General features: G+C 34.6%; 2 protein-coding genes across 5 annotated transcripts in view; both read right to left on the reverse strand.

Annotated features, from left to right (window-relative positions):
- The window catches only part of LOC149572858 (fumarate hydratase 1, mitochondrial-like), a 94,821-nt gene that overhangs the window by 21,250 nt on the left and 47,391 nt on the right, over nucleotides 1-26,180 (reverse strand). For all 4 annotated transcript variants that reach the window (XM_089813934.1, XM_089813931.1, XM_089813935.1 and 1 more), the window contains 8 exons: nucleotides 20,668-20,749; nucleotides 11,078-11,172; nucleotides 10,924-10,990; nucleotides 10,575-10,625; nucleotides 7,985-8,080; nucleotides 7,652-7,750; nucleotides 7,509-7,538; nucleotides 7,310-7,375 (listed from right to left, as the gene is read on the reverse strand). In XM_089813934.1, the coding sequence (XP_089670060.1) occupies nucleotides 7,310-7,375; nucleotides 7,509-7,538; nucleotides 7,652-7,750; nucleotides 7,985-8,080; nucleotides 10,575-10,625; nucleotides 10,924-10,990; nucleotides 11,078-11,172; nucleotides 20,668-20,749 (586 nt within the window). The remainder of the gene's footprint in view (nucleotides 1-7,309; nucleotides 7,376-7,508; nucleotides 7,539-7,651; nucleotides 7,751-7,984; nucleotides 8,081-10,574; nucleotides 10,626-10,923; nucleotides 10,991-11,077; nucleotides 11,173-20,667; nucleotides 20,750-26,180) is intronic.
- Nucleotides 3,314-5,769, reverse strand: LOC149572859 (uncharacterized). The gene is made up of 5 exons (XM_089813930.1): nucleotides 4,948-5,769; nucleotides 4,523-4,819; nucleotides 4,287-4,411; nucleotides 3,916-4,192; nucleotides 3,314-3,808 (listed from the first exon to the last, which is right to left on the reverse strand). The coding sequence occupies exons 1-5, from the start codon at nucleotides 5,692-5,694 to the stop codon at nucleotides 3,422-3,424; spliced, it is 1,833 nt and encodes a 610-aa protein (XP_089670056.1). The 5' UTR covers nucleotides 5,695-5,769; the 3' UTR covers nucleotides 3,314-3,421.

Consider the following 26,180-nt stretch of genomic DNA (forward strand, 5'->3'; position numbering starts at 1 on the left):
CTTGGGCCCTTCTTTGAATAAGAATAATTTTACCAACTTCAAGATATCCTCCCAAATGCCTTCACAAGAAATGTTAACTTGGTACATTCATTTCAGGTATTTGCATCTCTTAAAACCGTAGGAGTTAAAAATCAATTTCCATAAACTCAAGGACCTGTGTATCAAACATAGGAAAAAAAAATTCATTACCACATTGATATTTATTACTGTGTAGTAATCCAATATCAAACGGAATCATCCAAAATGGATTCACAACATTCAAGACGATCCACATAGCATTACAACTTCAATTTGATAGTTTTCTGGGTGTAGTTGCTTATAGAGGTTCTACATTATTAATACCGCCATTCATATTTGTACATATTAAATAGATTTTTGTCGCATCCCTAGAGAGTGTGTGGCCATATTTTACTTGGCCATACTGGAAGGTCTAATTCTACTTGGCAAGCCTCTGTTCCCTAATAGAGCTTGATATTATTTATTGTAATCATCAACCCAAACTCAGATGATTTGTTGCCACCAAACCAGACATAGATGGCTTGTTATTGAATTCAAATTTTACTTGTGAGGTGAAACTCGTGATATTGTATCATTATCACTTCCTATATGTGTTCCCAAGTTTGCTCTAATACCATGTTAGTGAAATAGGATCGATTAATCTACTTTGTAACTTGTAATAGCACTTCTGGATATTTTATGTGTTTTCCAAGTTACTATACGAATGAATATATATGTGATATGAAGAGGCATGCCGCTTGAAGAGACATGTCTCTTTAATAGATTAACTTACATTAGTTATAGTTATAACACAATTAATGTACCCTCAATATATTATAATGATTATATAATAAGATATATATCACTGTTAATATAAGTTAATTATTCCATATATAATATTTATCATATATTATATATCTCATATATATAATATAATTTATCAAACAAAATTATAACATTAACAGCAAGAAAGCTCTGCTAAACTTGTGCAAGCATAACTTTGATTGGGCAGTTCCAATTTTGAAAAAAAGTGAATAAAAAAAGCAATTGGATTCAAAGCTTTGACTAGAAGCAATTGTGATAGAGCAAATTAGAAGCTTTGACTGTAATTTGTGTCTATTATCTTTGATTCATGTTCTTATTGTGTGTTTAATGATAGAGTGTAGTGAGTTAAGAAGCAATCGGAGCAGAAGCTTTGACTGGGAGCGATTGTGGTAATTCATAAACTAGAAGCTTTGACTATAGCTTGTATTACCATCTTAAATTCATGAAAAATAGTTAGAATTCCCTACTTCTAGAAGTCTTTGTGCCCCAATGGTAGAGGTTATTCTTATAGAATAGGTTAAAACGGAACTTAGAGCCAAACTGGTACACTTTCAACTAGCCTTTGAGTTAGTGTCAGTTTATCGGTATCACCGTTTATATCTTTAAGATAGAAGTGTAGTTTGAGGTTTCATCTTGCCCATTACTCACTCTGCGAGTAAGTGGATTCTTTCCTGAAAGCTAAGAGGAAAGAATATTGGTAACACTCCTTACAAAATCTCTCAACTTCTTGCTTACCTTGAGTTGATCCAAGGAATGATAAGAAGGGGGGGCCTTCCCTTTAAGGTAGGAGAGACTCTGTCTCACACGCTGTGGCTGGTCATCCTAATTTGCGACTGGATTTTACCCAAAATTGTTCGTTGCAAAATATCCACCCAACACATTACATGGCAAACTAATAGATTTCTATATTTTCATGATATTATCATCCCATGAAGTGAATAACGAACTGCAGTTCTTGTATTGTTGCACATTAGTATTCACTACCTCAGAGATAGATTTGTCTATAGTTTCTTGAACCTTTCCAATTAGAGATGCCTATTTCCTAAAAGTTTGCTTGGCACACTCCTACCAAATGAATTGTATAATAATCACAGGAGTTATCCTCCAAATGCATGCAAAGAATGATGTTTTATAGAGGGCAGGCAAAGATTGAAACAACCCCCAAGGTGAGTTTGGAATGGGTTTAAAAAGCTAAGGATTACCATCACAAAATTCCACCATTGTTGGGAAAAGGAACATTGGATAAATAGGTGATCCATATTTTCAAACTCTTCTCCACATAACACACATGTGAAAGGTTGTCCAATTTGTAGTTTAGTCAACCTATCACTAATGAGAACTCTCTTTCGCAGTGCTAACCATGCAAAGCTTCTTGCTTTTGGCATGATCATACTATTCCAGCAAAAAGAGTGCGCTCTTTGAGACAGCTGTTGGTTCTCTTTTTCTTGCATGGCCTTATATCCCTGTTTAACTGAATAATTGTCATCCTTGGATGAAGCCCAAATGATTGCATCAGATATATTAATTATGACAACTAGTCTTGGTGAAAGGGGATCTGGTTTAGCAAAGCTTTCTGAGTTTCCAACTCCAATATAGTCATCCTCTCTGTTCTCTTTGCTCCGCCAACATCAGAGATTGTCTATTCTCTTGGTCCTAATCACATTATGGTCTCCATTAGTGGGATCTAAAAGAATTAATTCCCTTTATCAGACCCAACTCCTTTAAAGCCAAGCACCAACATGTACTCATTCATCCGATAACGCTACTACATAGCATAATGAAGATAAATAACACATACTAATTTTAGTAGAAATATATCTTTATTCAAATGGAGTTCTTATATAAACCAAAGACGATCAGCCAAGGCTCTACTTATTTTTCTTGACTATGGAAGTCTATTTAAAGCACCTGACAGTTGCAAAATAAAACCACAACTGTTCACAACCAACAATTACCTACCCAAAATGAGTATGTGAACAAAATATATAGCTGATATAAAATATAATAAAGACATTTTACACTACCTACATAGGTATTCAAAACTATAACTATATCCTTGGAGAGGTCAATTGCAACTTTGGCATATCTATGCAAACTCAATGCATCAATCTTCATTATTTTTCTTAGTTGCCGATTCGTGACACGAATCCGATTCGGGCACGTGAATCGGATCCGTGGATTCGGGATTTTTTTTTTTTCCCAATTATGATTCGTGGAGGATTCGTGCATATATATATATATATATATATATATATATATATATATATATATATATATATATATATATATATATATATATATATATATATATATATATATATATATATATATATATATATATATATATATATATATACACTAAAAAAAAGAGAAATATACATAATTCTAAAACTAAATCATTTCATAGTATGAATCTAGTATACTTGATCAATGACATTGATAATTAATCTATTTTCACGATTATAAAGAAAATCAACACATTCACATTGAATTACTGAAAGTGAAAGCTTGTAACATTCAAAATATAGATCATTAAACTTAAAGTTTATAACATGATTTACTCATAAAAGAGTCAAGAGTCAACACTAAAGTTTTTTATTTAATCATCAAATGGATTTTCAAGAAAATCTGCATCAGAGGGGTACTGGTGAGCTGCAAGTGCTGCATCTGTATTAGTAGAGGAACCCAAACCACTAGTAGTAGAGGGGATTGTTAACTCATAATCCTCCTCCTCATCATCCACATCAATCAAAGTGGATCTAGCAAGATCTCGGATGGTCATATCTAAATCAGGAGTCTCGGGTGCTACATCCCAAAGCTTTTCGGGCCCCTTCTTGTACTTAGGATCCTTCCGTGACAACAAGCGCAAATTGTTGTGAATGAACACAAGGTCTTCTGATTTTTTTGGAGCCAACCGGTTGCGTTTGATTGAGTGGATAAAGGAGTAAGTACTCCAATTCCGCTCAGCGGCAGAAGAGCTGGCAACCTAAAGAGAAATTAAAAATTATCAATACAACAATCAAGATAAATAAATTAAATAATAAATTCAAGGAATTGAGAATGTTAACCTTAAGCTTAATTTTACAAACTTACTTGGGATAGGACCTTTATGGCAAGAGGTTGGAGGTACGTGAAGGCTTGCCCATGAAGGTACCACCATTTGATGGCACCCATCCTGCTTTGGTCTGCTATGGCAATAGGGTCAAAATCCTCACCTGAGTTGAAAGCAGCAAATTCACTCCTCACAATTGCCCCAATCTCTGGATCTTGGAATATCTTAGCTAGTGCCCTCTTATACCCATCTGCAACCTCTGCATCTCTAAATGGTGGCACTCTACCTGGAAGGCGAAGTACATCTGCACTATAGTACCTGGGGATAACAAAAGACAATTGAACACTATCAAATATCAATAGCACAAACATTGGATAAAATAAGCACAAACATTTGATAAGAACTACAGTACCTCGGGGATAGAGCATATGCAAGGAGGTGCAAAGGTGTGGTCATCTTGTTCCATCGATGATGAACAATTTTTTCCACCTTCTTGTAAAGGGTGTCCTCAGGATCATTCTCCCTCCTCTGTATGACCTAAGATATGAAATATGAATAATAATTATAATTAGTGAATATGTCAATTTAAACTTTAGAATCTAGATATCTCTCAAATAAAAAATTGTTGTAAAAGAGCGTAAAACTTACCATTTTAATTTTTTCCAGCATACTATCCATGGAATCATAAATATCCCCAAGGCATGGCTCATCACTATCTGCGAAGCGAAGCATTGCCATTATTGGATCGGTGATTTCCAACACATAACTCACAAGACCCCACCAATCCTCATCTAGTATCATTCTTCTCACATTTAAAGCCCTTGCTGTATTGGAATTCTTCCAAATGCCCCATTGGGGGCTAATGACCATATGCTTCAATGCTTCTTTTACCTTCACAAGTCGTCTCAAGACGATTGTGTGAGAGGCAAAGCGGGTTTCAGCAACCTAAGAACATGTTAAACTCAAGTTAGTAAAACATTTAAAAATTAAAACATGTTAATGTAAACAACAACAAAAATTAATAATTGTGGAATCCAATAATATTCAATTATATATTAAATATAAAAATTTACCTTCAATAACTCCAAGTCCGAGAAACTCCTAAAAATTGCTTGTGACATGTGGTGATTTGTCACAAACATTTGAATCTCTTCAGCTTCCTCATATATCATTTTCACCCAATCTATTTCGGTGCCAATTGCTTTCATCACTAAATTGAGAGAGTGGACGGTGCATGGTGTCCAAAAGATATGATCATATCTAGACTCTACAATTATCCCTGCAGCCCTGCAAACTTTTGCATTGTCCGTGACCACTTGAACAACATTATCAGGATCCACTGACTCTATGGCATCAATGAGAATGCGTGAAATAAATTCTGCATCTTTCACTTGCCCTTCACAATCAACTGCCTTCAAGAACATTGCCCCCTTAGGGCATACAGCAATAACATTGATCAATGGACGGTTTCTACAATCTTTCCAACCATCCGAAATAATAGACACACCCGATTGAACCCAAAAATCTCTTATTGGTTGAAGTTGAGCCTCTACATTTTTCCTCTCATCATGTAATATGGTAGTGCGCAACTTCTCATAACCAGGCGGTTTGTAACCATGGGGTGCATCATTTATTGCTTCCACCATCTCCCTAAAATAAGGTGATCTAGCAAAATTAAATGAAACACCATTTGCAATTAAACAACGTCCAATTTTGTGATCAGCAATGTCTCTCTTTTCAATTTGGAATGCCCTATCTAGTGGGCCTCTCTTGCGGGTGAGTGGAGATGGGTCTTCATCTTCATCATTTGTAGTTGGCATAGGCAAAAAAGGATGTGTTCTTGTGTTTGTTTGATCAAATGATGGTGTTGGTATATTTTTTTTTTGGGAAGCACCACGTTTTGCTTTTGCAACTGCTCTATCAGCATCATCTTGCTCTTTTGCTAATGCTGCTATTTGTGCAGCTGGTAATCCCTTCTTATCACTACCTTGACACATGTGAATTCCTTCACCCGCAGGGCCCAAAAAATGTAGTTTCACTCGGGAATAGGAGCTTCTATGTTGTATGTTGCAAAAATTACATTTCCATATGTATGCCCCACCCCCAGGACATTGTGCAACTCTTGTTGTGTGTCTCCATAAAGGAGACCCCTTATCAATTTTGAAGCTTGGTGATGCAGCCCCACCCCCACCCACTGAGCCTTGACTACTCATTGTTCTATTCTTGCAATCTAGAAAAAGTGAAAGAAAACCATACTTCACACTTGCACAAAAACTTGAAAATTTGGAAAACTAAAAATAAATCAATAATCTATGAAAGAATTCAAGAATATGGTTGAAATGCATACCTTAAACACTTCTTGCAAGGTATTTGAAGCTCCACAACCGATCTCCTTCGAATCCAAGCACTTCACTTCAAACTAGCAATTATGAGAGAGCAAAATGAGAGAGCAAAATAGAGAGCAAAATAGAGAGCAAATGAACTTGCATTGTGATTTAGAGGGTCGTTTTTAGGGTTTAGGGCCTTTAGGGCAAAAAAAAAACATTAAAAAATGATAATGGGCCCACATTTTTGCATTCTCCTCCTTCATTGCCGCGGATTCACGTGGATCCGCGCGTGGATCCTCGAGGATCCGGGCAGGATTACGAATCCTACCCGGCGCCCGCGGATCCTTACGGATCCACAGGCAGGATTACGAATCCTGCCCGGCGCCCGCGGATCCTTACGGAACCACAGGCAGGATTACGAATCCTGCCCGGATCCTCACGGATCCATACGTGGATCCGGATCCGAATCGGACCCGAGCCCGGATCCGGCCTTTTCCAGGCGAATCCGGTAACTAAGTTATTTTTAAATAAGGTGATATAATTCTTTTAAAGGATAAACAAAATCTGACAAGGTTTCCTTAGAAATAACATCCTACTTATGAATATAGCAATTGCATAAATTTTACAACATTGTTTCAGAGAAAAGGAACCCCTCAGCAAAGAAAATAAAATCACAACTAAGTCAGTGACTAGGAATACATGGAAAAATAGGAATCTCCTTGGTTGAGCTCAGATTTAAGCCTTGGCATCTAACTTTCTTTGAAATATTGGAATATCCAGGTATTAACCTACAAAGTAAATGTGTAAGGAATTTGTTCTAATTACAATATATTTCTGATAACAGCATTGCTAGCATATGTTTTCTTATATACACAATGCAAATATGGTTTCAGTTTATGCCCACTACACACTGTAGCAAGGTGTATGCAACGATCTTATTTGGCATGTATAATAAAAATATAAAAGCTGTTAATATCAACGTGTCAATTAAAACCAGGAAAAAATTATCACCTAAAGCATCAAATTTGCAAGAAAATCTTTTCCGTGTATGGGATGAAAAGGCATTATTCAGAAAGGAAACAAATATAATAGTAAACTTAACATTTACCTTCAATGTTGTTCCCTCCTTATGGGCTTTCTTCGCAGTCGCTGCAGCTTTATCATAACCAATTTTCTAGAAAAATAATACAATAAAGTTGAGATATTAGAATCACGAAAAATTCTGACCAACCAATAGCATCAGGAAGTTGTTTCCATAAAAAAGAAATATTGGCAGAGATATGCCTAAGGTAAATGGAAACACTTACAGGATTCAAAGCTGTAACAAGCATTAATGACTGCACAAGATCAGACACAAGTCAGCTTCTTGCAATATCAATCGCTAAATAAGTGTGTTGACTTAAATTAATATACAATTTCAAAGCTACAGCTAGAATAGTGCGGTGCTTACCTCTCGCACAAGTTGTGCTATTCTTTGATTATTGGCCTTAATTCCCCGAACACAATTCTTTTCAAATGAAGCTGCTGCATCTCCAAGTAATCTTAAAGACTGAAAAAATAACTAATTAAGAACCTTAAGCCATTTGCAATTTCAAAATTTAGCAGCACTAAAAATGAAAAGATTTATCCATACATTTCATTTACTGGGGCTTTCTATAAGAAAACCATTCATACTAAACAAGCTATTGCAATATATCTATGCTGCTAAATATATTATTGAAGTACAAAATAAAAACAAAGAAATAACAAATAACAAATACAGTAAAACAAAGGACAACAATACCCGAAGTAAGGAACTTGCAATCAATGGCTTGTACACGTTGAGCTCAAAGTGTCCATTTGATCCTCCCACTGTAATTGCAACATGGTTTCCCATAACCTACAAGCCACATTGCTAGATTAGATAAATTTGCCAAAAAGGGTATTTTATTTGGATTTGCATTTCATAATATTGAAATTATCCTAATGTCTATATATGACCAAAATAGGTCAGCAGCACTTTAGTGCATCAGCAAGCAATAATAGCAATGCAAATTCCTAAAACGAGAAGCTCCAACTTACACAATGTAAGAAAGGTTTCAAATGAAGCCTCGTATGATAAAGAAAAACCTATGTAGCAGGGTTTGTACCCACAGGCTCCATACCTGGTGCGGGTGTGGATGTGGGTGCAGGTGTGGGCCCAGTGCACTGTGGGTTCACACCCACAGTGCTGGGCCCACACCCTGTGCACAGCAAGCGCAAACCCAGATGCACCCGGGAGCACCTGCCGGCTTGCTGTATAAAAGTGGGCCCAGAACTTAATAAAAAAAAATTCTTTATTTTAAATTTTCCCGGTTACCAGCTAGAGCAGAATCAGAAAGAAAGCATTCAGAAGATGTTATTTTCTTGGCATAATAAGCAAGACGTCCTAATAAATATTGGCGGTGGAAAATTTAATAATGCTTTATCTGCTCCTTTTCAGTTACATATTAGTTATATCTTTGAGTATTTTAATGATTAATATCTGATCGAAATGATCTGGCACTATCAGTTTAGGAGTAACAAACTTATAGCTTCTTTATAACCATACCATAGGAGAAACTTCTATAAAAGTAGACCCGATCTGATCGAAATGATCTGGTACTATCAATTTAGGAGTAACAAACCTAATTGTAACTTCTTTACAACCATACCATAGGAGAAACTTCTATAAAAGTAGGCCCAATCAACATGCAAAAAAGAGAAGTGTGTGTGATTTAACAGTAGTTTTGAAAAAAAAAAAAAAGGAATAATCTGTACCTGTGTTATGAGAGTGAAATTACAAGATTGATATGTGCAATTAATTTCTTAGAAATTTGAGGGTGGCATGAAGACTGAGAGTTCTGATTGAAATGCATTGAAGATATAGAGCATTTTTATTCAAATACATATATACTGAACAGAGAATTTATCTTCAATACATAAAGCAACAGACATAGATTTAGTTTTAAAATTCTATAAATTTCTCTTTCTTTGTATATAATATACACACACTCAAACCCCCAAAAACATCCTTGCACCAACATACCAGGTTTACGTACCCACACCTGAAGTGGCGACTTCGGGAAAAAATAATGCAGTACAAAGTAAAGAGGGCAAAGAACTATGAAGTTGGTCGATCAATGCTCAAAGATTGTGATGTGGGACATTGATAATTTATTATGCACTCTAAATATGATATAGAAACATCGTAATCACTTTCAGCCTAAGTTGCAGGGTTCAGACCCTGCCAGCTGGTTCTGGGTCTGGGTTTGTTGCGGGTCCGGGTCCGGGCAGGGTACGCGCCACAGACTGTGGGTCTGTGCAGAGTCCTACAGTACTGTCTGGAATATGCTTAAATCTACTAGTTGACGTTTCACAGGGATATTGATGGTCTTGTTTACTAAATAATGATAGATTAAATAATTTTAACACTAGTAAGTTGTTCAACTTTGCTTAAATGCTAAAGAGAAGCTGCTTAATACTTTCTATATAGAAATGACCAAGCATATCAGATCTTGTATCAGCAATCAGGCAAATTTTGATCAACACAACTCCGCTAAGCACACATCAGTATCATGTCCTCTAGTGTCAACAAACTAAAAATTGCATGCGACTAGAACTGTGACATACAAAATCTAAATTTCAACTTATCTTGCACAGTAAATTCAGATTGGATTTCGGTTAAAACTGGCATAATCAAAGTGGTGAATTCTATGTGAATAAAATCTCAGTCTAAAACATTCATATCCAGCATTATAGTTAGTCTTAGTATAGTTGTCTTGCATTGTGAGTTCAATTACTCGAAAAATCATAAAATCCAGAGTACTTGTATTGGGTAAATTACAATGTTCTTAGTGGATGACCATTTACGTATCAAGGTCAAAAGAAAACTACAAGGTAGATTACTAAATCCAATATCTGCACCCGAGTTTGTAAGTATTGAAAAAACAAAAGTGAATTCCTTAGTTCTACATCAGAGAAATATAATGCACACTCTTCATATAGATTGGGGTTGTCTGCATTATCATTTATAATCCCACATTATTCTATTATTTTTGTATACACACACGAACCCCGCACACCCCCCCCACAAACCCAAATGGAATTTATTATTTTTTGGCCCAAACCCACAAACCCATACCTGAATCTGAACCCGTCCCCAAACCTGAACTGGCAACTTAGCATTGTTAGCATGCTTCTGATAGGTTTGTCAATCTATATAACAGGAGTGATGTATTATTAATGTTGCATGTTGAGCTTACATAGTGTGGCAAAAATATTAAAAAAATAACTAGCGTGGTTATCATACTTATCAAGCATTTGTATGATCTCATGAACTAAAGTAATGTTATTAGAAGAGAATGGAGGTTTACCTGTGCGCAAACCATTGTCAAAGCCTCACACTGGGTAGGATTCACCTTTCCCTGGAGCATATAGTATACAATAAGAATTTAGTACAATTAAGTAGGATACTGATCCAGCTTCAAATAAAAAAGCACAACAGTTAAATGAAACTCTAATGCAATGAATCTCCACAGGTACAACCTGCAATTTTTGGGCATGCTAGGAGTTATATTTTTATGAAATATTAAAAATCAAACACACAAGTAATAGAAAATATCCTCAGAGGAAAAATATTTCACTATTTCACAAACAATTTATGTATATCTACAAATGGAAAAAATAAAAAACTGTCCTTCCACTATATACTGTAATACTTACAGGCATTATGCTACTACCAGGTTCATTTTCAGGTAGAAGCAATTCACCCAGCCCACAGCGAGGTCCACTGATAATAGATACATATTAGCAGGACATTTCGATAAATATCTCAAAAAGTAATACTGCCGTTGATATTGAACAGTACATAATATACCTTCCTAGCAGACGTATATCATTTGCTATCTTCATTAGAGAAGCAGAAACAGTGTTCAAGGCTCCACTGGTCTCAACAAAAGCATCATGTGCTGCCTAATAAACATAAAACAACATTTCCCCAATTGAATCAGGGCATTCTATTTATGCATGTTACTTTGTACTTTAAATCAAATGAATTTCAGAAGACCATTTCAAGGTTCTTAGTATATGATATATTCATTGATATCATCCTCGCACGCAATCCGAAAAAAATTTGCTGTATCTGTTAGACATTCCATAACTTGCAGCAAGTCATGCAAGTTTAGGCAGGTCGTGAGCCATGCAGTCACTTGTGGGATTTCATGACCCGTCGCCGTAACTATCAAACACATCAAGTCATGGGCTATGACCAGCATGACTTGGCCAAGTCATGCAGGTCATGGCATGACTCGCCAAGTTTGACGGTCATGACCCACGGATATCACAAAAAGAGGTTTCTTTATCTTAATGCTACAATAGTTCATAGTATTATAATTACTGTGACATGTCAAAGGAAGAAGCTGCAATGCTCATCTGTGAGCCCCCAACTTCAACTATATATTTTTACTGCAATAAATTTGTATCAATCACTAAGCTATGGCTAGTGCAAGATGCAAGGCATAGCCGAGTAAAAAGTGTATTACATGTTCAATCAACCACAATACAATGGAGATTGTCTTAGTATTATTTTGTACACTAATTTCAATAATATTTTCCTATGATTTTCTACTCCTTACTAGAATATTATAATATTTGTTTTTATTTTTTAATGATCATCTTAGTTAGTCCTTAGTTTATGAGACAGTTTTTATTTCCGTCTTTAATTCACGATTGTTTCTTTTAGAAATATCGTCTTTGTAAATCTGTATAAGGAGCTTTCCTATCTTTTATTTAATACAACTACAACATCGATTTACCATAACTTGGTATCAGAGCAGATCGATGGGATTTCATAAAATTTGGTGAGTCTTTAAAGAAAAGTTTGAACCTCTTTTGATCTAGAAATTTTGTTTTTCAATTTTTTACAATTAAAACCATTGGAAGTATTTTATGAAATTTTGTCGTTTGTCTTAGACAATTTTTGCCAAAAATCATGAACTTGGTTGAGGGTTTTAATTGCGTGATTTCTTGATTAGGGCTAAAGTCTCTAATTTTCGAAGGTTGCATGTGAGTTGCATGTGCTTGCATGTGTATTTTGCAAAGTAACAAGAATCAAAATTGGATCGGGATCGGCAAGGCCGAATTGAATTGTGAATTGGCCATGAATAGGAATTGAATCAGTCATGATTCGGCAAATTTAAAAAACCCTTGAAATTGGAGATTTTAAAAATTTAAAACTTATTTCATGCACCCTTTATCAAATATAACTTAACACAATATAACATCATCAAATGGAAGCTAACATACATAAACAAGGAATATAAATGATAAATCCATCACATACATTACACGTAAAAAGTAAATTGTAGCTGCAATAAATAGAAATTATAGGATCATAATGAGTCAAATCATAGAATGTATGTAAGATGAAGATCCATAAGACATCAAATCATAAATGTATGTAAGATGAAGATCCATGAAATGTATGTTTATCAGTATCTATAAACAAAATGAAAAAACAAGGCTCTAGCTCAAGCCCCATCATCATCCTCATCATAATCCTCAAGCTCGGTCCTAGCCTCAACCTCAGCCTCTAAGTATCACTATCTGTAAAAAAAATGAGAAAACAAGGCTCTAGCTCAAGCCTCATCATCATCCTCATAATCATCCTCAAGCTCGGCCGCAACCTCAACCTCAGCCTCTGAGTATCTTGTCTTACTACTTGTAAACCTGTGGTTTTTCTTTTCTTTTCTTCTCTCACTTTTCCTCTCTTCTACTTATGTTAAACAAATAGGACCTTTAGGGTTAAAATAAAGAGGAAAGGCAAAAAAAAAATTAAAAAAGATGTGTTTTTTTTAATATTTGACTTGACTTTTTATCAAGCTGCGTGGGCCGATTTTTCACGATTAATGTAGGAGATTTTGGCAATTTTTTGGATGAATCGCTGAATCGGCAATTTATAGCAATGAAATCGTCGATCTAGTTCAACAATTCAAAAAAAATCGGGAAGCCCGAATTGAATTGCCAAATTGACGATTCACGTGATTTCTAGGCGATTCTCATTACTATGGTACTTTGTCACTTGCATGTGTCGTTTTATCGTGCCAATTCTCCTATTTTGACGCATGAATATTTTGTTGATGGGTTTTCATAATTATTTTTCCCTTGAAAAAATTTCTAATAGGTTTTCATTATTTTTTCATCAAAAATTGTTTTTCGGGTTCATAATATTTTTCTCAACAATTATATAATAGGTTTAATTTTTTACTCAAAAATTATAAGTTAGGTTTTAGCATTTTTCCTCAAAACATAGCATTGTATTCTCTTATCTGTGTCTTGGATTCTATTGTTTGGTTTTGATTATGTTAGGATTAATCGAGACAGAAATAACAATTACATGCAAATATAACCAATATCAAAAAATAATAAAGCGCACAGAAGAGAACACAAGACACAAAGATTTAACATGGTTCAGCCAATCCCTCAGCTACATCCACCAAAAGTGAGTCCAATATTCTTATTATCCAGTGTTTACAACCTTATTTCAATCTATAATCCCTTATAGCTCAATACCATTGTAAGAAGCTACTATCTCATCATCCATTATGAAATCCCTAACCCTAAGCCATTTTATACAAGCTTTCGTCGCTTACAAAACTAGGGCTAGATTATTGTCTTAACAAGTTAACCTGAAAAACACTTGACGAGTCAACCTTGGGAAATGGTTGATAGGTCAACTCAAAAATCCTTGACAAGACAACCACAAAAAAATCAATGAATTATAAAAAGTGTACAGTATTTTCCTGATCAGTTGCCACATATCAACATCTGGTTTTTCCAATTTTCCTCCTCAAAATCATGGCTTTTTGCGATTTGTTTTGAGATATCATGCTAATTTGCAAAGTTTGGAGAGTTTGTCAAATTTTCCTCTAAGTTCTGCTAGTTGTTCTTAGTGTTTGTCTTTGTCTCAAGGGAAGAGCAATTTCATTATCCAACATAAGGTTGGATGTTTTGTGATGATTTATGGTCAGATGTTTTGCTGATTCTGGGAAGGTTAGTAGTAGACCCATCTTAGTGGCAGAGTTAATGGGAGGCTCTTGTCTCTTGTTGCCAAACATTATGAGGAAGGGGGCACCATTTTCTGTTTTGTTTTTTTTGATGGCTTCTTGGTCATTAACATTTAGTAGATCCAAGGAAGGGCTCAACAACATAATGTTTTGAAGAATTTGTGACCTCTTATTGCCGAAGGATCCATATGTAATGACATTGTCTATTAAGTATGTGAAATAGATTCAGTATTAACAAATATTGAATATCCTAGGAAGTAATGAAGGAGTCCCAAATCTTTCATTTCGAATTCTCTAGTTAGATCTTTCTTACACTAATCTATGAGATGATCATCACTTGTTATTAGTAAATCATCGACATACAGTATCAGAATTACCATATCATCTTTATCTCTTTTATAATATAAATTTGGATCAGCTTCATTCTTGGAGAATCCTAAGCTGGTGAAATACTTATCAATTCTTTCATACCAGGCCCTAGGAGCCTCTTTAAGCCCATAGAGAGCTTTCTTGAGCTTGCAAACAAAAGCGTTAGGATCATGAGTTTCAAATCCTTCAGGTTGCTCCAGATAAACTTCTTCTATAATCTTTCCATTTAGGAATGTTGTTTTTACATCCATCTGATGTACCTTCCATCCCTTTGATGCAACAATTGCTAAGACTGCTCTTACGGAGGTATATCTGGTAACGGGAGCAAAGGTTTCTTCATAATCAATTCCTTCTTTTTGAGAAAATCCTCTGGCTACAAATCTGGCTTTATACTTCTCAATACTACCGTCAGCAACATGCTTTATTTTAAATATCCACTTGCAAGAAACAATAGATTTTCCTTTAGGTCTTGGAACAATTTCCCAAACATCATTTTTCAAAATATATTGGTATTCTTCTGTCATAGCTTCTTTCCAAGTTGTATGTTTAATAGCATCAGAAGGATTGGTTGGTTCTATTTTGGATAAATCACTCATGTCTGTTGTATAACTACAGAATCTTTTAGGTCTTTTGCTTTCTCTGACTGTTCCGAAAGGTGCAGCAAAATCTTGAGCTGCTTCAACTATTTTAATGGCCCAAAGTGGTCTTTTCTTTGAATTTTCTTCAAAGTTCATATTTTGAATTTCATCTTCAATTTCTTCCAAGTTCTCCCTCTGGGACCCAGATTCACTATTTCTTTCAAAACTAAATAAAGGAAAAGGTTCATCAGAACTTATGGCTCTTTTGAATGCAAGATCTTCTTCAAAGATTACATCCCTACTAAGTTCAATACTTTTCTGTCCAGGTATGAAAATCCTATATGCCTTATATGTTTCACTATACCCTACAAAAATACCTTTCCTCTGAAAGGCTTCTAACTTTGTTCTCTTTTCTTTTGGAACATGGATATATATAGGACACCCAAAACTTCTAAGATGACTTATATTGGGTTTTACTTTAGTAAATACTTCTTCAAGGGTTTTATCTTTAAGATAGGAGTGAGGGCTTCTGTTTTAAATATATATAGCAATACAAGAGGCTTCTGCCCAAAGATAATATTCTAGATTTTGGTCAAAAATCATAGCTCTAGCAGCTCCTATAATTGTCCTGATCTTTCTTTCTGCTACCCCGTTTTGTTTTGGATTATAAGGAACAATGTACTCCCTCTTAATCCCTGATTCTTTACAAAACTTTTTAAACAAGTCTGAGGTATGTTCTCCTCCGTTATCAGTTCTAAAAGTTTTAATTTTATGTCCTGAAAAATTTTCAGTTAATGCTTTGAATTCTTTAAATCTTTGTAGGATTTCTTCTGATTCGTTGCATTTTAAAAAATAAATCCATGTTTTCCTAGAAAAGTCATCTATGAACAAGATATAATACCAGAATCCTCCAAAAGAAGGAACAGACATAGGTCCACATAAATCTAAATGAATTAATTCTAGTACATTATTTGTTTTCCTAGTACTATCATGAAAGAGACTTTTGGTGTTCTTACCTAGAGCACACCCTTTGCAACTACTTGGGTGGTCTTTATTTAGTTTAGGTAATCCAGTAACCATCTTCTCCATAGTTGATAAAGTTTTGAAATTTAGATGCCCTAATCTTTTGTGCCATATTTCATTTATATCTGCAGCTTCATGAACTAGGGCTTGAATAGATTGACTAGATTTTGTATTCCATTCATATAAATATCCTTTTCTTTGACCAAATAACTTTGCTTTCTTGATGGAGAAGTTCTTAGCCCAAGTTAATACTTTGCCATCCACGAATGCAACATTGTGCCCATCATCTTCAAGTGTTGTAATTGAGATTAGGTTTCTTTTAATTCTTGGTACATAGAGTACACCTTTAAGAAGAAGAGTATTTCCTAAATTTAGTTTCAAAGTACAATTTCCAATTCCTTCAACGAAGTGTGCTGAATTATCACCAATTGTAACTTCACCATTAACCTTCTTTGATAAAGAGTCTAGAGTTTCTTTGTATCCCGTTATATGTCTAGAAGATCCACTATCAATTACCCGTGCTTTATTTGGAATTTCATTTGATAGAGAGGAATACAAAACACAATTTTCAGGATCATAAGTGTCTCCTCTAATAACATTTGTACAGTTTGCTTGTGGTTTGGAATTTTCAGGACAATTTGATCTATAGTGTCCAAATTTTTCACATTTGAAACACTTTATTTTAGATAGGTCTTTCTTGGGGTTTCCATTCTTTTGATTTCTCTTTTTCTTCTTGAAATGCTTCTTCTTGCCCTTATAGGAGTTTGTATTAAGAACGTGAAGTTCTTCATCTTCTGCTTTCGGTTTCCCTCCTTTCTTTAATTTTCTAGATTCCTCTTGAGGATAATCGTTCTTGAGTCTGTTAAAGTCCGGAAGATTATCTCTGGCACTTATTCCTTGTGCAAATGTCTCCCATGAATCTGGGAATCCATCTATACTATAGCCATAAGTGTTAATTTTGTGTCACTAATGGTGGTTCCTATACTTGATAGTTCATCTCTAATGCCGGCAACTCTTAGGAAGTAAAAACTTATCGATTCTCCTTTCTTTATCTAAATGTGATTAAGTTGCCTTTTTAGTGCAAGAACCCTAGTTGCATTGTTTACTTCATATGCATTTCGTAATGCATTCATCATATCAAAGGCAGTTTGATGTTTTGTAAGCATAGGTACAATATCATTTTTTACTCCAAGATGATTTGAATAGCTTTTCTATTTCCTCTGCTCCAGATAGATTTGTGCGGTTCAACTGTGGGTTGTTTGGATGCTCCATCAACAAATTGTTTTGCATCGTTCTCTTCAAGAATCATCATGATTCTGAATTTCCAGGCTTCAAAGTGCTCTTTCCCATCAAACCTGTCCTCGGGTCTGATTGTGTATGCCATTGAAGCTAGAAGATAGTTGCTAGATATATATAGAGTCTAATAACTAAATTTTGCAAAGCCTAGGTTCGACTACCAGAGCTTTGATACCATGTAAAGGTTCTAAAAATTCTTTGAATCAGACTTCTATTTCTTTCTTTAATTGCTGACAATGATCTTCTATGTTCTGAATATGATGAAGTTTACACCTATAATTCTGATCTAAGAATTATATATATCTGCAAATAGATCAGTGTAATATATTGCTGAGAAATTAATCTTAATGGTGTAATATATGAAGAACACCGAACTTCTCTTATGCTGATATAATAAGTAATAATTAACCTTGTGACTAAGAGTATCTTCTGATCTTTAATTGCAGGGTATTGGTGCTTAGAAGAGCAGACTTAATTGTTTCTATGTGTTCTCTAACTGCACCAATAACCCTCCTATATATCCTTGCCAAAGGGTATGTCCCTAAAAAGGACATATCCCTTCCTAAACTAGTATTAACTAAACCTCCTCTAAGTCAGCAATCTGGGAAGACAAAATTAATAACACTTAACTATGTTTTAGTTTAGTTAAACATTATAGAGTTTCTTCATGAGAAGTCGTCGGCTCCTTTAGGAAGAGATATATATAATCTGATGCTAGTTTGAAAATATATTATGATAAGAAGAGGAAGCACGGTCTGTACTTTCAGACCTATAGGTTATCTAGTTAGATATACTTAACATGTATGAGTGGTTGATACTATATGTCATTGCCGGGTTGGTTTTTCAAATGTATATCAGAGAATCTTTGTCCATGATGCTATCTCTCTCATGTTACTATAATTCTTATGAGATTTTATACTTAAATTAGCTCTGAATTTTCTAGGAGCACCAACCAAAGTACAAGTAGGTGCACGTTGTACTTCTGATATGTGAATATATTTAGTGAGACTGTGTGTTAGGGTCTCAAGAAGTGTGGTAAACTCCAAGGACTCACCAAGGCGGAGAAGCCTTAGATAAAGGGTGAAGAGGAGTGGCTCCCCTACAAGAAAGAAACAATATGATCAGTCATTCCATAAATGATAAAAATCTTTAAATGCCAATTACTTAAGCGTTAGCTCATGATTGTCCAAGTACACTCATTAACAAGTTGAATGGTGAGACGACACTCTAAATACCAGGATGCTCAGTTGTAGGATATGGTGTTCCCCATCTATTTTCAAGTAGGGAGGGTCTTTCTCGTTAGAGAAAGTGTGGGGATAAGTAAGGTCTATGGTTGGGTGGTTAAGCCCCTGACAATGTTTTTCCCTCTCCACAAGATGTTAGGACATGCACCAAACAAAGATAAGTTATGCATTCAAAGCATTGTTGGTAACAGGTACTTTAATTTATGATGGATTGATTTATATCATTGAATCAGTTATTTCCTTCAATGAAAGCAACTTTTCTTGTCAATATAATTGATAACCAATTAGATCAATTGATCTTCCAACTGAAGATGGAATATATCTATATGCAAGATATAGGTTTATCTAATGGATTATTATTTCAGTCTTTCATTTATGTGAATAATAAATATGAGTGTATCCTCTAACTGTATGTTATTGCCATAGTTAGCAATGGAAGGAGAAGGGATGATACAATGGTATTTGATGCCCTAAATGATACAATAGTATTTGATGCCGTAAAAGATACAATGGTAATTAATGCCCAAAATGATACAGAGGTATTTGATGTCCTAATTGGTACAGTGGTTTTTGATGCCCTAAATGATACAATGGTATTTGATGCCCTAAATGATACAATGGTATTTGATGCCCTAAATGATACAGTGGTTTTGATGGTATTTTTCATATCGATAAAGTGGTATAGCTATTCGTTCCCAAGCAGTGTTTATGGACTAACCTGGATCTTGTAGAAGCATCCCTATACAGATTTCAGTTTTGAATTCTATGGTATGTAGATTTTAAATTTCACGTTAAATTCATTGATGGTGTCTTCAATTGTTACTTATAAAATTTCCGTTTAACTGATTGCAAGCATTAATCACATTCACATGAACATAATTGTATAAGTATCTTTCTATGAATATGAAGTAAAACCTGTATTTCTTTGATATGTTAGTTGTTAGCTAAGACCTGGAAAAAGTGGTTGATACAGTACTAAAGCTAGCAATACAGATGGCAACTAAATTAGAGTACTGTTGTTACTGCAAGATGTTTAAATTACAAGATCCTCCTAGATGTTTTAAATGTATCATCCTTGTTAATATTTTCATTTACAATTCTCTCCCTTACAGATGTTTGAGCTGTCCATCAAGTTTCTAATATATTACTATATTGTTATCTACCTTTTACAACTGTTTCAGTCACTGACCAACAATTTCATTTATTTCTGACCATTACTACTGTTTTAGCTCTCAACTTCTTTATATCGCAACACAGCTATCTCAGTTTATTTTTGTCAGCCACTTGCACTTGACCTAGGTTTAATTTAACCTTTAAACTGAATGGCACGTCCTCATCACAAGTCTAAAATCCATCCCATGGCACAAGCCACAAATGTACAACAGCATATGTCCAATTATAATGTGGAATGCACCACAAACTGAAGATGTGGACTTCCTTTTACCAGGAGCACAATAATTTTCTATATGAATCAAAAGTTAAATTACATCAAAACAGAAGTGATGAATAAGAAATAAATTTCAAATTTATATTCATATGAGTTGCACGGATACATATAACAAGTGAAACTCACATCTATATTAAAGAACATGACACAAACCCATACTGTACAATGAGCATCAAAAGTGAAATTGGTTAACTACTAGTTGCAAATCTGCACCATCTGCTATATGTAGTTCTATCATTGTTCTAGTCCACAACAAATAACTAAATCCTAGGATTTGTTTCAACAATTCATCTCTGAAAAACATACTTCATATGTTATAATATTTGTTGTGCACACAAACCAAAAGACAAAATCAAATAAAAATTTTGAGCTAACCGAGCTTTTTTTTCTCTAATGGTCACTTTTGCTAGATATATATGAAAAGGTTCAACAAATTAACGAGTTACCAGAGCTTCAAATTTGTTCTCAGCTGTGACAAATGGCAACTTAGTTTCTTCAGCTACAGCTGCCGCTATTTTAGCATCAAACCTACCAAATACACAGAAGAATGCAACAGCTATTAAAAATACAATTCCCAAATAAGAATAAGGCCAGTTTACTATTATTTTCCCATGCCAAGCTATGATTTCACAATGTTATATTTAAAACTAAATGAGGGCTAAAATTGAGATGAAATTAAGATTGATTCAAAACTACAATTAGTATCTTAATTAAACACAAGAAATAGCCGAGCATGATAAAACATAGATGCATCGATACAAAATATATCTTCTATATTTGAATGAGTGAAGACAATACGGATCTATTGATAATTAAATGCTTGCATTTTACAAGAGAACATACAGTTTTGAAACGTTGACTCAATGTCTTGATCTTAGGGCCAGTTGCCCTGGAACATGGGACTATACCAACAAAAAACATCTTCAAATGAAGTTATGATGTGTCTAAGCTTCACATTGAAGGTATGAAAGAGCATTCCCCGGTACATTTCAACTTTAAAATATCATTAATATTGATGACCTCTAACTTGATAATTAATTCGTTAAAGTGATCATGGTTATACACATCATCCTGTCCCTGAGATGTGTGACAGCAAAATTTTCCCATATGTTGAGTACAGTGGGTGGATGTCTCTTTAATAACTTAAACAAATTATAAGAGGCTAAAGTTTTAAAAGACAAATCACCAAATAAACAACAATTTTCCTCCCCCTTTCCATTCAGGTCTTTAAGTACTTTTTTCCATTATAACTTACCATTCTTATTTTTATGCATCAAATGAAGCAGGCTGTCCAGTCATGGAAAAAGGAAGCATTCCCTCCAAGTCTGCAGAACATCAAAGTTGTCATAAAGACCCCCAGCGAACATCCATTTGCATTACCAGGAATAACTAACTAGGCAAACTTGGCTACAAACAAGGGCTTTCAACAGACCAGAATTCACTGTGCAAACAAGCAGTTGATTATCATTATCTTCTATAAATGAGTGCATATCTATTTCTATTATTTTGCTTAGTTAATCATGTAAACAGTATAAATTGTATATAATATTATTTTGTTCATGGATAGAACAGCAAGTTACATTAGTGTGCATCTAATTATCTCTTGTTCAATGACACGTAATGTGACATGGAAATTTTGGAAAGAAGTTTCTTATGAAAGGATTCCTTGTTAGTTGATCTCTTCTCACATCCCTGTGAAAGATCACCTACTATTGGCCATCACGTGGTCAAAGAAATCAATAAATAGAGAGGGCATTTCAATTTTCATGTAGCATAAAAAGGATCACCATAGTTGGCTTAGAAGAAAGGAGACAATAAAGATAGAGTTAATGCAAGAATGCATCGCACCATGATGCAGGAGCATCCACTGTTGTAAAGGCAAAATCTGACATTGCCCAAAATATTGTATTTTCCTTTTGTTTAGAGTTTTCTTTAGTTGTTTTAGAGCCCATAACGACACTTTCGAGGTGTAGCGCAATCAAAAGTTTGAAATGGCCAAACATAGTCCCCTGCTATTTTTAGTAAGTCAGCTTGAACATGCATGGACATGACCCTGACCTCACAAAGCAGAATTAAAAAAAATAACTGATGAAAGAATCATCTCGATATCTTATTTCATTTGGGAGAACTTAATCCCATAAAAAATATTTAACTTAAATTTTGAACATTTCAATAATCGACTGGCGCTTCAATGAATTTTTGATCAATTGATATGTGGGAAAAGCATGGTGTAGATCACTCTGACATCTTCGGTTTAAAAAAATGGGCTCAATTAAGTTCCGAAATCAAAACATATGGCTCTGGAATCTGTGATACTTTAAGAAGTGTTGTGAGAGTTTCACACCATCAGCCCATTGCAAATAGGGACCCCCTCGTTAGGTTATCTTGGTAGCAATTTTTCAAGACTCAAGTACATGAGATGAGTTTGGGCAAAACTTTGGTCTGCTAGGTAGTCAAGTCTGTCAGTGGTGTAAGCGAGAGTTAGGCTAACCTAATCAAGCATATAGAGTTGAAACGAAGAGATTTGTGATGAAAAGACTCAGAACCTAAAAATCCTCGTCCCAAATTCAATTTCATTTTAGAAAGTCAGTAAAGGTTATAGAAGGTAACAGTGCTGAAGGAATCCTTGTTCCAAAATCATTTTCACCTTAGAAAGTTTGGAAAAGCTTATGGAATGTAACATTGTTGAAGGCATGTTGAATCCTGAAATTTGACCAAGTCTAGATATTTTTGGAAGCTCCCAAAATCTAGAATCTTTATTACAACTTCTACAATACAAAAAACCTATCTCAAACATCCTGACAGTATTTATGTAGAATATAACTTAAATGTTGTATTTTAAATAAAACCTCTTGCCCTCTTGGCTGAAGAAACTGACTTACATACTTTGGGAGTTAACTTGCAAGTGAAAAATCCTATAACTAGGTCAGAATCCGACCATGCCTCCTAGGATTCCAAATCCTAGCAACCTCATGGATTCTGCCCGAAACTAAACCAAATCAATGAAACCATGAAGTGTGAATGCTTGGTATTTTGATTGGAAAAACATACCTCCACCCTTCGCAACAAGGTCAATCAGTGTGAGTAAGTAAAAAGAATACATTTAAATGATTTTATTCGCGTCGAAGTCAGCTTGATCAAAGGCGTACCTCTTCAAATGTATCAGTTGGAGTTCCCCTTTACTAAGTGATATTAGAGTAGGAGTTCATGAGTATGTGAACAAATCATAGAATGTGAGGCAATTTGCACTAGGATTTGTTATTGTGGGTCTATAAGAAAAGTTGCTAAAACGCCTCCATCAAGAAGCCATGGAGGTGGGAGGACTATCCTTGTAATAGAAAAGGGTTTAGAGCCCTAAGGAAACAAGTCCAAAAATTGCAAGAGAAGTTGTTTGTAGAATTTCAGCCAAGAGGAAGAGATCAAAGTGATGAGAATGTTAAAAGACAATTTGAAGAAGAATAAGAAATAGAAGGAGATCCTAAACTAATTAGATTGTTAAAGGCTATCTCCAAAATTGGAAAAAGGCAAAAGATTAAGTTTCCACATTTTGTAGATATCGAAGACTACTTTGAGCATGAGGAACTGGAAGAACCTAAGGATAAATTGGCAAAGACCAAGCTGAAAGGAGAAGGAAGTAGAACTAGAAAGAAATTAAAAAAGAAAAAGAAAAAGAAAAGATAACAAGATGGGATCGAAATTTGGAATGGTTGAAGAGACAATTTATTCTTGTAGTTGTTGAAGAAAATGCAAGGTTTAAAATCTATCAAAGAATACATGGAAAAGTTTACATGCATTGATCAAAACTAGCCATTTTGAGGCCAACAAAGTCACGGTAGCCCATTGTTTAAGTATTTTGAAGCCAAGTATTCAATAGGAGCTAAGTTCGATTAGAATGACCACAATTGAGGATGCTCGTCAATTTGCTCTTTTCCATTGAATTTGCTCGTCAATGGAGCTAAGTTCCATTATAATGTGTGATGTCATAGTAGCTTCCTGTGGCAGTATTGAGTTGTAAGGGATTACGAATTGTAATCAGTTTGTAATCACTAGATAATAAAATATTGGACTCGTTGGTGGATGTAGCCTAGGGATTGGGTGAACCACGTTAAATCTGTGTCTTGTATTCTCTTCTATGTGCATTATTATTTTTTTGATATTCCTTATATTTGCATGTAATTGTTATTTATGTCTCGTTAAATCCTAACAAAAAGAAGAATGAGGAAACTAGGAGCAGTCAAAACCAAAAAGGAGATAATGCCTACTACCCTTGTGAGAAAGAGGAAGGTCTGGATGAGGGCTTGGAATACAAAGCTTTCATCAAACTTGTTTCCAATGTGGATTAAAAGGGGTATCAAGCATATGGGTATAAACAACATTAAGGACCAAAGAGAGGACCTGATTTAGCAATGCATGAGTTTCCCATGTACATGAAGATGTTAAATCTAAACATTCTAAGGATGTAAGAGGAGTTCTTGTCACAAGGAAAGTTTTGCTAATGAGCAGAAAGGTCTAGTTGAGCGAGTTTATTCGAACAAGGTGTACATGGAAAGTGAAAGTTTGTAATATTATCATTGATAATGGTAGCACTGACGACCTTGTTTTAAAGGAGATGGTAAAGAAATTGAAATTACCTACACACATTTGTGGGTGTGTATGCACACTTACATACATGTGAGCATATACACAAATGCATTCTTAGAGTCTCAGATACACACACTCATATATATATATATATATATATATATATATATATATATATATATATATATATATATATATATATATATATATATATATATATATATATATATATATATATATATATTAGTTGTTATGGTTTTTAAATGTGTTATTATTATTTCTATTATTATTTTTTTCAGTTCTTTCCTATTTTACTCTTTTAGATGCAAGTTATGTAAGTTTTTATTCATTCTATTTTTTTTATATATGTGTGTGTGCATGTGTTTATATACATATTTATTTTTACTCTACTTCTTTTTAGATGTATAGGTCATTTTTTAGCTGTCTCAGTTTTGTATGCTTCCCCTCTCCTTTCTTCCTTTTTATATATCTTGCGATTGTTCTTGTCTGCATCTTAAATTTGTGCATTCCGTGCTCTATTACATCTTGATGATGGATCACGGAGTGTGATCCAAAACATTGATGATGAATAAAACACACAATCTAAACCAGAATCTACTCGATCTAATATGTTATCTACAAAACCTTCCTACTTACTATCAAGTGGAAGACAAAATAACAAGTCTGCAAGACCAAAGTTCCTTGGATTTGCATCATGCAAAATGTTTGAGCAATATATAAATCTGCTCTTGGTTAATATTATATGTGAGATTGCAAATCTCCTCCTTTATCGAATGATTTTTTTCTCTATTTCGATGCTCCTTTTCGCTGAATATGTTCTCCCCCTTATATCTTCCACTTAGAAAAACACCTTTTCATCAAGTCTATTGTCTTTTTAAGGGACACGCCTCTTCATTGATAATTGCTCTAATTAATATTAATCTCAAAAAATAATTTGCTATTAATCCCTCTAATTCTGGCTAGCCCCTAAAGCAAATCTTAGTCGTCATAATTGATTTTAATTATTTTAATTTGAGTCAACTCATTATGCTATTAATGCCCTTCACTAAGTTGGTCCTCACTTCAATATTATTGTCTAATCCCAACCTGCCTAGCTTAAATATTTTGAGGGTTACGATATGAGTTTTCAGGACTACAGATTTATTTTACCAACCCTCTAGTAGGGAATATGACAAGATTGGGGAAAATAATATGACCTGTAGTGTAAACTAGAAATATCAATCCAAAAGAAAAGCAGGATAGACTAATTTGGAGAAAGGCTGATTCTAGAGAATACATAGTCAAAGAAGGATATAGATTGATTAACAATAACCAATTGATGCAACGAACGGATGTCCCCCTTCACCTTTGTTGGTAC

Source organism: Cupressus sempervirens, chromosome 2 (assembly GCF_028749045.1).
Source record: "Cupressus sempervirens isolate cs-2001-9-10 chromosome 2, ASM2874904v1, whole genome shotgun sequence".
Lineage (NCBI taxonomy): Eukaryota > Viridiplantae > Streptophyta > Pinopsida > Cupressales > Cupressaceae > Cupressus > Cupressus sempervirens.

Bases quoted from the DNA above. Each gene is read 5' to 3' on its own strand.
- LOC149572859 (XM_089813930.1), bottom strand. From the start codon at position 5,694: ATGCCAACTACAAATGATGAAGATGAAGACCCATCTCCACTCACCCGC. The intron at 4,412-4,522 runs GTAAGTTTTACG...TTCATATCTTAG, and splicing joins TGCTGGAAAAAATTAAAATG to GTCATACAGAGGAGGGAGAA. The intron at 3,809-3,915 runs GTAAGTTTGTAA...ATTTCTCTTTAG, and splicing joins CCATAAAGGTCCTATCCCAA to GTTGCCAGCTCTTCTGCCGC.